Source organism: Branchiostoma belcheri, unplaced genomic scaffold, assembly GCF_001625305.1.
Source record: "Branchiostoma belcheri isolate BF01 breed outbred unplaced genomic scaffold, Haploidv18h27 scaffold64, whole genome shotgun sequence".
Lineage (NCBI taxonomy): Eukaryota > Metazoa > Chordata > Leptocardii > Amphioxiformes > Branchiostomatidae > Branchiostoma > Branchiostoma belcheri.
Window position 1 is genome coordinate 574,474 of NW_017804287.1, and position 10,409 is coordinate 584,882.

A 10,409-nucleotide genomic window follows, 5' to 3' on the forward strand; every position below is an offset into this window, starting at 1 on the left:
AAAGCTATCAGCCTCTCTTAATACAGCTATAATATGGACATTTTCCGGGTATACATGTAATGTGGCTTCTTTATGCTTCAAGTGATCAAAAAGGGTACTAGATATCAGTCCCACTTCCTCTGTGATTGATAGATATTTGACAGAAATACGTTGATATTCAAGTAATCATATCCCCTTTTCTCTCTATCCGTCCTTACATATTCATCCGAAGTAACTGCGGTTTGTGCTCAAATAATAACCAACAGAATTTTGCTGATTTTCCCTTTAACTTATGGTGTGATCTCTGATCTTTAAGGCACGTAGCGACTTTTTGTATTTTATCTTCTTCATGTATTTTTTGTATCTGATGCACCAAAATTTACCGTCTCATGAGTGAAATTCCAAACAACTTATTTTGTTTTTGTTTTTACAATGAGATGTTCCCGACTCAAGCTCCCCAGTTACGTTTAGGCACTGAGGTTTCAGATCACTTTGACAACTACAGGCAAATATTACAACCTACAATAACTCTACCTGGTCTGATGTGCTTGAAATGACAACGACGTTACATATAGAACATAGATACGTGGCTTTTCAAAACATTTGTCGTTCGCTTGACTCTATTAAGGGGATCTTAAACGTACGTACGTTCCAGCGGAAGCCTACAGATGTATTTACAAAAGTACGTTTATAAGAAGGCGAATTGGACTGGAATGAAAAACACATGTGTGCCACCGATACGGCGGGATATAGCCTTACCTCCTGTATGCATATATGACATAAGGGACGCTGAAATTTCCATAATAACGAACACACAATTATCACCATACGTTACAGATCTTCGATGATAATCGTACCCATCAACAGAAGTCACAAAAACATCTAATTTGTTCTGGCCCTGATATAGAGATTGAAATATGTTCTTTGTGAGTTATCATTTAATCATGACGCTGAAAATATTTGGTCACGAAAGCGAGGAACCAAGAAAAATAACCGTGGCAAAAGGCTCATCCTTTACATCATCATCAGTCAGCGAACAACATGGTTGTTTACGTAATTTTATGATAAGTATGAATGCTATTTGTGCAGGGGCACTGCACATAATCCATTCTCTATGCACACCTTAAAGCTTGTGTAAAGGTTCGTTTCCCCCTCTGTGCGTACGTTTACGCATGTTTAAGGCGTGCTTGAAGGTAGGATTTCGTGCAGTGGGGAAGGCAGCCACAGGTACAGATCACACAAGTAGTGCACACGTCACGCAAGTTGTGCTCACGTCACGCAAGTTGTGCACACGTCACGCAAGTTGTGCTCACGTCACACGATCTGCTGGCAGCCATTTTTCTTACGCGGAACCTCCTGCAGTTTGATAATGCGGCATTCCTGTGCCTGTAAGGACTGGGGACAGATTTCTTCAAGAACAGAGAAGTCCTTCACCGGTCCCATCTCTATCAGGCGACTGTCCTGTAGCACCGCGGGGTGTCTGTCGCCTAACGGTAGCGTTTCCTTGTACTCTTCTATGTCTGTTCCCACGGGACCCTCTATAGACGCGAACGAATGCTCTTTTTCTAACGTGTTCCCACAATCCTTTCGGTGTGACATCGCCATTTCCTGTGTTTCGATGACCTTGAGGCTTATCTTGGAGTCCGTGAAGGCGCATGTCGTGACCGAGCCCTGGTGTCTTGCTCGTCTCTTCCCCCGTTTCTTATAACAGACCGCGAAGACGACGAGGTTCAGCGCGAGTAAAGTCACCCCTACTGATATAACGATGCTCAGCTCGCTGGAATAGGTTCTCTTTCCCGAGAAGTGGTCACTCGTCGGGTCGTTGTACGAGGTTAAGCCGACCCCCCAGTTAGACGACGGTTTGGTCGTCGGCTTCTTGTTCTTGTCTTTCTCGGGTTGGGGAGGGCAGGTGGACCTGGGTCCCCCCTCCGGGAACCTTCCCCAGTTCGAAGGAGTTCTGGTTATGGCCGTGTCTGTGGGACTGTTGCCGCTACGGAGGTTCATGCAGATCTCAGTGACGTCTGCTGGCGAGTCGAGGGTTCTGATGACCGGGTGATGTTTCACCAACTTCGGGATGAGCTCCGCCCAGAAGGCCACGCGCTGGGATCTGTACCCCTGTGGGAATGGCACCAACAGTATTAACATCAAGTTTACTTCACTTGTTATATCGAGTCACATAAACAAGGATCTTGTCATGTACAATTGATTCATCCTGTTCGTTCACATGTAATCAGTGTCAACTTGTTCTCTCAGTTCATTTCAGTGACGCTGAAGAAGAGTGATGGATGTTACTAAAATACGGATGGTACGGTTACTACAAGACATTGAAGTTGCATTGAGCCTAAACCAAACAATTTATATCCATCTATACGTTCCCTAATCTCCAAGAAAATTCGGTCAATGGTTACAGGAGTCCAATTTAGACTCCCCTTGCCCCATAGACTCTGCTTGGAGATTTTACATTCCCCATTCCTGCAATTTTCTCATCCGTTGTTCTCATAATCTTTCCTATTTTCTTCTATCTGCATTCAATCACTCTCTACTTTCCTTCTTAGGCCATGTTGATGGCCTAAGGAAAAGAAGAAGATGTCAAGGAATGAAAATGAATTGTCTATTATTCCCCATTTCTGTGTGTTCAGTCATTTGTTCAACATTCATGATCACGCAGACTTCATGACGAGGTCAACTTTTTTTTGACAAACTTTTTTTAGTCGCACGCTCGCATCAGTTTTGGGGTTCCCAGAGGATGTCATCCAAATAATTAAATCAACATGGCCTTAGTTTTAAAAAAATAGCGAACAGCGTGTTTCACCTGCTTGACCCTCGGTTTCATGCCCAGGTAGATGAACCCTTGCTTGTCCGCATCATAACGAGGCCACTTGATGTTCTCAAACCGGTTGGGCCGCTCATGCGCAAACCACGTCTTCTGTGGGATCGGTGTGTTGGGATCTCTGTGAGGAGGGACCAATGCAAGGCACATAATATAATCATTCTGTACTCTTTAAAACCGTCAGATAAACAAAAACTTTGGTGCACTTTGTTTTTAGGATCCTTGTATTGTATAATTCGACACTATTAAGGCCATGTTGATTTGATTATATGGATGACATCCTCCGGGAGCCCCAAAACTGATGCGCGCGTGCGAATAAAAAAAAGTTTTGCAAAAAAAAAAAAGTTCTTTTCATTATGAAATCTACGTGGTCATGAGGGTTGAGCAAATGGCACAGAATATGGTTTGGCGAATAATCTAGTCTTCAAGTTCATTTCTTTATAATTTCGTCTTTTTTGTTTGATTTTGGCATTCTACGACATTGGTATAGTTTTTATTAATTTTTTTTGTAACTTATGGTATATTTTTGCTCATTTTGCAACTGTTTTGTACAATTTACAGTATGGTTGAAAACTTTTTTTTTTTTGTAAACGGCCGAAAATTCATGCGCGCGCGGATGTCATCCATATACTAGTAATCAAATCAACATGGCCTAATCAAGAACAAAAGATAACGTTTTGCCAGCTAACTAGTACTAGTAGACATGTATGTATGCACTGCATAATCGAAAAAAAACGTGGCAGCATGTTTCCTAGTATATAGATTTAAAATTACCAGACAGTCCCTAGGCCCTACGCACGGAGTGAGGATCTAGGAGACTTCTATTCTGTTAATAAGTTTATCAAGGTCATACATGTATTCTTTGTCAAGATGCAAATATATGATAAACAGTAGCATGCCTTGGTTTCCCGTGCGTTCAAAAGGCTTGTATTTACAAAACTGGGACAGGAAATGGATAAACAATCCCATAATCATAAACGCGGTTTCCTGTACTTACCCTGACTTAGCAAAGTTGGACCAGTACGTTATGATCGCCAGACTCAGCATAGATTCAGCTCTGGAGTAGTTCATGTTACTGTAGACGCCACCGCCGATGTTGGGCGCGCCGAACACGAACGGGAGCTCCTCCTGCTGCGCCGCTCCGACCCACGCAGGGTTCCGTCCGTACGTCATGCGGTGGTTGAAGGTGTAGAAGTACGTCCCCGACGTCGTCTTACCAGAGGAGTGAAGGTTTGCCACGCTCACGACCGGCATGCCGACCTGCTGTTCCGTAAACATGCGCACCATGCCAGTCCTGCGCGTTTCGTTGCTCTCACTCTGTCCCCAGTTCGTGTAGATGAACTGAATGGCGTCCTCTATCTCGTTTTCCCTGTCGGGGTAAACCTTGTTGACGAAATCGTTGATAATGAAGGTAAACCCTTCCCTACCTATGCCATAATTGTCTACACCCGGAAATGTTTCGATGTAACCAAACCCTTCGTCTTCGTTCACTCCTATGAGATGATCGTAGCTCTTGAAGAGGTTGTTCTTGTCTCTATCGGCGGATGTCATGAGTGCCTTCGGGTTGTCCGTGATGACGACATAGTCCACCACCGGGCCGAACAGAGAGAAGTACCTCGGACCGAACATGGAGAAGTAGGGAGGGCGGCGCACCACGCTCCCGGTCAGGATGTCGACATCGATACTGCGGAGACATTCCATCATCTCGGTTAAGTTGCTCCGGCAGCAGCCCATCTTGTAGGCCACGGTGATGGCTGACCGCCAGGGTTCAGACGTCAGGGCCCAAGTCGTCAGGGCAGAGCCGCTTTGAATGATCACCCTTCTGAAGAGACCTGTGGGGACCACGAAAACAACAACTTATTGCTTTACTGGAATGAAAGTTCTACTGAGTTGTCTAGTTCTCTGTGCCACATTGCTTAGCTTAACGGACAAAGTAAGTGAATCTTTTGATAAAACTTCATCAGGCAGGTCTTTCTATTTCTATAGAAATTCAAGAAAGACAAGCATAAAACGCGTTAAAAAGAAGGGTGTGGGAAGAACCTCAAAACAAGAAAAAAGTTATCAAGAAACCGTAAAGCGCCAGTTTATAATTATAATGTACCAAATGGTGTGATCACTACAGGAGGCTGAACGTCAATTACTACATGTATTGAAGGCGGCAAGAGGCATCGTAATCTCTGTAACTAACTACAACCACAAATTGCACTCTCATTTACCGAAGACCTGAAAGCCACGGTAGCAACAGCACATTTGCCATATCATCTGTAACGTCACCTTTTATCGTTGCTCGCCGTGCCAGAGATTTTCTATCAAAGGGAGCGGTAAGTCCCATGTAAGCCGTAACACACATCCATTTAGTATCCATTAGGGGAAGACGTCGTGCGTTTACAACTCACAGGTTTCAACTCCCTCTCTGGTCGTACCTCGTCAAAACGCAATTATGCGATGAGTTTGTGGATTCTGCGAATCGCTACCCACTGTGAGACAGTTCCAGGAAGGCTAGGGAGAATAATGATGGCGCTGTCTAACTACGAGAAGCTGTGAAAGCAAGGCTTAAAGACTGTCATTGGAAATTGTGGCTAACTCTAACGACAGGGCTCGAAATACACTTTCTTGTGCATACCTGCACTGCTGCAGGTAACATTGAAAATTATCTGCACCAGAGACATGTTACCTGCACCACTTAGAATTTAGGAAGTATGGATCATACCAAAAACTGTTCAGAAGCTAATGCCATTATTTTTAGAGATGGTGTCAGTCAATGCAGTGAATAAAAATCCACACACACCTACATGTATCTGTATATAAATATGCATGTGGTATTTCGAGACCTGAACGAGTAAAGAAATTGTGAGGAAGATTCAGCACCATAGCTATTGGATATTGATGTAACGAATAGACTGCCTTTTAAAATGTATTATTTGTGGTGTGTGTTCATTCATAGATGGATGTAGTGCCTCTGAATCATCAGACCGCTTAGCTTTGTTTCTTACCGCATGGCGTAATTCAACTACCGACGGCTAAACTCAATGAAACTCAGTGACTCTTTAATACGATGCACCAATCACACCCCTCCCCCAACCCCAACACACACAACTAATGTGCAATTAAGGTAGCGTCCCATGTGTCGTCCTACTACTTAGATTAAGTTCTGTTGTGCGGGGCTTGATAGATGAGGTTCCATCGGCTCCCATCGGACGCATCCGCATCAGAAAGCTCCGATGTAGGGCAAACTAATAAACCTGCCATTCTGTTGTCTCCAGGGGTGCTGAAATCTTTACGACTTATCAAGTCGACCCGCATCAGTGACCTGTAAGTAAGACTCCTTCCAATAACCCTTCTCAAGACACCATTCCGCCCAAATTTAACAACTAAGTCGTTAAAACAAAGGCGGATTAGATCTTATCATGATCGTAAGATAGGTTACGAGTACAGTATCGCGAAAACAGGATATTATGATATTTGTTTTATCAGGATCGTTAAGTGAGAGGGCGTAAATAGGTGAAATGGTCACGTTTTCTTACCACAATGTCGTAAAATTAACACCACCGCCAAGAGCGTCAAACCTATAAAAACCAAATTAAGCTGAGACTGGGAAAAAGATCGTTATTTTGGCGGAATCATGTCCTAAATTTCTGCCCGTTAACCGTATAGGACATTGTTAGCTAGATCTCAATAGGCTGCTTAAATTTGTGTTTACATTTGATGGGACATTAAAATGGCCATGATTTGATGGCAAATACAAGATATTTCTCAAACCTACTTTTCTGAAACTTGACCAGAATGTTTAACTTTAACTTTCTAATGTTTGGTATTTCTACCTCCTTCACCACACTCTTAGCTACGGTCTCCATGCTGATGACATTCAAATGCGAGTGAATCCTCAAGTAGTCAATGAGCCATAGGAAGGACGAGTCGTTAATTTTTCATTTCATTTCTTTAATACAGATGCTTTATTGTAAGATGGCTTTTATTGAAATGAGTAAATTACTTGATTTCTCGGCGCTAATTTCAATTGCCCTGACCAAGGTTGCTCTGATGCGAATCGCCGTATCATTGAGCAGTGCTAAAAGAGCCACGTCAGAGAAAAACAAGAGTTCGGAGATTCTATACATCCATGAAATGAGTGATTTTGAGAAGATTCAATTGAGGCAAAAAGACTAATTATTCTTTTCCCCAGTCACCACTAAATCTTACATCAACAGCTATATGTCACCTAAACTTCACGTCCACACACCATCCAGCACCAAAGATGTTTTTAAAAGCCCAACTGCAGTACCAAGATCAATCACCAGGTGTCCAGAATCGACCTACACATTTTACTTCACCCCCACTTACCTACCTGCTAAATACCATCCCATTCCGTCCTAAGGTTTTTGAGATATACACCCAAACATCAACCAGACCAAAACCAGTACCTTTCATTTCATGTGTATTCATAGTTAAGTGCAGCCAATCCTTTCGCACGTACGATTCCCTCACCTTTTGCCTTGGGAGACAATGCCAGAAGATTGATGCTGGTCCCGCCTGCCTCTGCCCCGAACACGGTGATATTGTTTGGATCTCCTCCAAAGTTGACGATGTTCTGCTTCACCCACGTCAAGGCGGCAATCTGGTCCAAAAGCCCATAATTCCCCGGGGCGTTGTCCTCCCCCGTACTGAGGAACCCTGGGAACGGACAGCAGGGTTAATAAGTCTGAGTACTGGATCACATCGGCGGGGTAAGCTGGAGCTGTTGACCAGGTTTGGCAACAGACCAAACAGTATCCCCCGGTGTTGCAGAAAACGTTGTCGCACTTTATAATAGTGAGGAAAGGGAAGTGAACTGGACCCATTTTGGGCTCACTAAAGAGCTAATCTACCACTGGTCGTGACAGAGAAGACAGACGCTATGTACTCGTGCAGTATTTACAGGTTTCTGTAGGGGGAAATTCCCCTAGCTCTTTTCGACAAGCACAATGAACGATGGACCATAGCTTAACGTCCCGCCCTTATGACTGCGACGCTTTCCAGGAACGTGCGTGTTGGGTGAGCGACAACAGCCGGGATTTCCCATATTTAGTATTCAAGGCCAATTGTAGCACCGTGCATGCTATAGATTGTAGCATTACTGTAAGCCAAGAAAATTCGATTTACAAATTTCCCCTCGGATATTGGTAGGGATTCAATTGTTGTAGATGGTAAATTGAAATTACAAGTGGAAATGAAGCAATAACATCTGAAGTGCAAAAGTTGGCATGAAAATAGACTAACCCGGCCGTAATATTTGCTGTTGAGAATGCTGATAATGTTGGTTTCGCGGGTGTTTTTTAATTGTATACATGACATGGTAGGCTCGTGTTGACTAATAATGTCCAACATCTACATGTTGGGTCAAAAATAGAATAACCCGAAATCCTCATAAGATTTGTTGTGATATGCAGGGCATGTTCATAGTTGTTGGTTTCATGAGTTTTTTCATCGTATACATGTGCATGCATGGTAGGTTAGTGCGTGTTGAGTAATAAAGTCCAAAGTCTAACACGATCGGACGAAAATAGAGTAATCTAAAATACCCGTAAGATATTAATAGTTGTTGGTTTGACGAGTGCTTGTTCATCGTATACATGTGCATGCATGGTAGGTTCGTACGTGTTGGGTATACAGTCACCTGATCTGCATACAAATGACTACCTTCCATTAACCGCCAAGTAGTAGAGACCATAGCCTGTAAAGACCCTTATTACTCACACCGTTGGAAAAACGTAACTGATCATTTTCTTATCAGCTAACCTATAACGAATACAGTCAGTGACACGCCACACTCCTCACATGAGACGTTTACTATCACATTACTTTGACCCTCCTCGCAAAGGTCTCGGAGAAAATGTCCTTATGGCACAAAGGGAAGACGAATAAAAAGGACAATTTCATTATGTTTGCAATACTTTCTTTACCACGTTGACTCGCCAGAAGGTGTAGGTTACATTTGACGTTTAGATGCGGTCCTCGGAGAGTATTATGGATGATAAAAGTCGTCTATTGCCAGTGGAATCGATACGAATTATAAGAGACGTGAAATCAACAATAAAAGTAAAGGGTTGTGGTACTCCCGAGGGACTGGTCTTTAATCAAAGAGGAAAAGAGTATTGTTTGGCGCCACGAACCGCGGGGAAATCAGAAAGAGTGACCTTGTTATTGAAGCCGCCAGGGTTGCCCATTTGCGACATTGAACTTGTCAATAAACAGTCATATAACAGCGGGTTGACGACCTATTGCCATAACCGCTTTTAATTCCAGATGCATTAATGACATGTCATCATTACCTCAGGCAACGTGTGCACAAATGCTCTTGTTGTCTTCACAATAGCCACTATAAGTTTAGAATTTGCCAAAGTATGTATTTGGCATCTCTCTTTTCAGTCTACTGAATTTGCAACATTGTTTTCCTTTTTTGTACATTACATTTTATACATAGAAACCGCTACTTAAAAATGAGCACCTAGTGTAAGTATTAAGTCTGCTAAGTCCTTAGTCCAAGCACAGGTTGGTATGGAGTAGAGACAGAAAACGAGGTATATGATAGAAAGGTCACAATCTTCCCCAACAGCCTCTTGCTTGGAGAGCAGTCTGGTATTCATTGCTTACAGGGAAGCAAAGGTCACGATATTAAAATGATATAAGTAATATTCCAAGCAACTTGAAGTTACAACAGCCCATTAAGATCATACTACTTTTACTAGTATATGTTTCTTCATTATTGCATTCTCATTCAATATGGCAGCGACAATTTCTTACCCATAATGCAGTACACCGGAAGCACGCATGTAATTACTGTCATTACTTACCCAGTAGACCGAGCCGATAGTTGAAGGTGACGACGATGACTTGTCCCCAGCTCGCGATGGCGCTACCGTCGTACATGCTGCCCGCACCTTCCTCAAAATACCCGGGGTGGATAAACACCATGACTGCCGCCTTCGGTTTGGCACCAGCTGTTGGTAGAAAGTGTATTTACCATTTGTTGACATCAAATCGGTCTGATCAACTACTAGTACAAGCTGTTTATTTGGTGTCAAAGAAGTTTGCAAATTTGATATGTATATGATTGTATATGTAATTATACACCTATGTGATGTACGTGTATAATCAATTATTTTTACCTGACAACCTAATAATCCTATTCACAACAAACCGATCGACGGTACTGATAGTTATCATTATCATCGTCCTTTGCCCTCACGACTAAGGCACGTGACATACACGTGATGTGCACGTGACATACCCCGTGACTTCCTAGTCATTCACAGATTATTAATACTGACACGCCATATTTTCCACTTCAAGGTAAAACGCCTGTGACTCCGACATGCCGTAACATATGCCGCATTTTACTCAACGCTAAAGATCAGTCTTGCGATGCATGACGCCAGAATATTCAGTACCTATGAAACAGCAACTAGCAGAGATTTGTAGTTATTGGACTAGCAGGAGGACCCCTGGCGTTCATAGCTATATGTTTTCAACCACGTCACTGTTTTGTGATTCTTTGGTGAAAAGGTATTGCCAAAAATCTTTGGTGATTCGTTGATGAAAGATTCGGTGTGGTCTCAGGACTTTC

At 42.9% G+C, this 10,409-nt stretch overlaps 1 protein-coding gene across 1 annotated transcript; it reads right to left on the bottom strand.

The window, feature by feature from the left end:
* Positions 1-1,015: 1,015 nt before the first annotated feature.
* Positions 1,016-9,772, bottom strand: LOC109483348 (neuroligin-2-like). The gene is made up of 5 exons (XM_019786344.1): positions 9,637-9,772; positions 7,292-7,477; positions 3,807-4,641; positions 2,792-2,930; positions 1,016-2,094 (listed from the first exon to the last, which is right to left on the bottom strand). The coding sequence occupies exons 1-5, from the start codon at positions 9,755-9,757 to the stop codon at positions 1,294-1,296; spliced, it is 2,082 nt and encodes a 693-aa protein (XP_019641903.1). The 5' UTR covers positions 9,758-9,772; the 3' UTR covers positions 1,016-1,293.
* Positions 9,773-10,409: the final 637 nt, after the last annotated feature.

What these genes read in the sequence shown, in the direction of transcription:
- LOC109483348 (XM_019786344.1), bottom strand. Translation starts at nt 9,757, where the DNA reads ATGGTGTTTATCCACCCCGGGTATTTTGAGGAAGGTGCGGGCAGCATG. An exon ending in CTATCGGCTCGGTCTACTGG is followed by an intron (nt 7,478 to 9,636) that starts GTAAGTAATGAC and finishes GTCCGTTCCCAG; the next exon opens with GGTTCCTCAGTACGGGGGAG. An exon ending in TGAAACCGAGGGTCAAGCAG is followed by an intron (nt 2,095 to 2,791) that starts GTGAAACACGCT and finishes CCATTCCCACAG; the next exon opens with GGGTACAGATCCCAGCGCGT.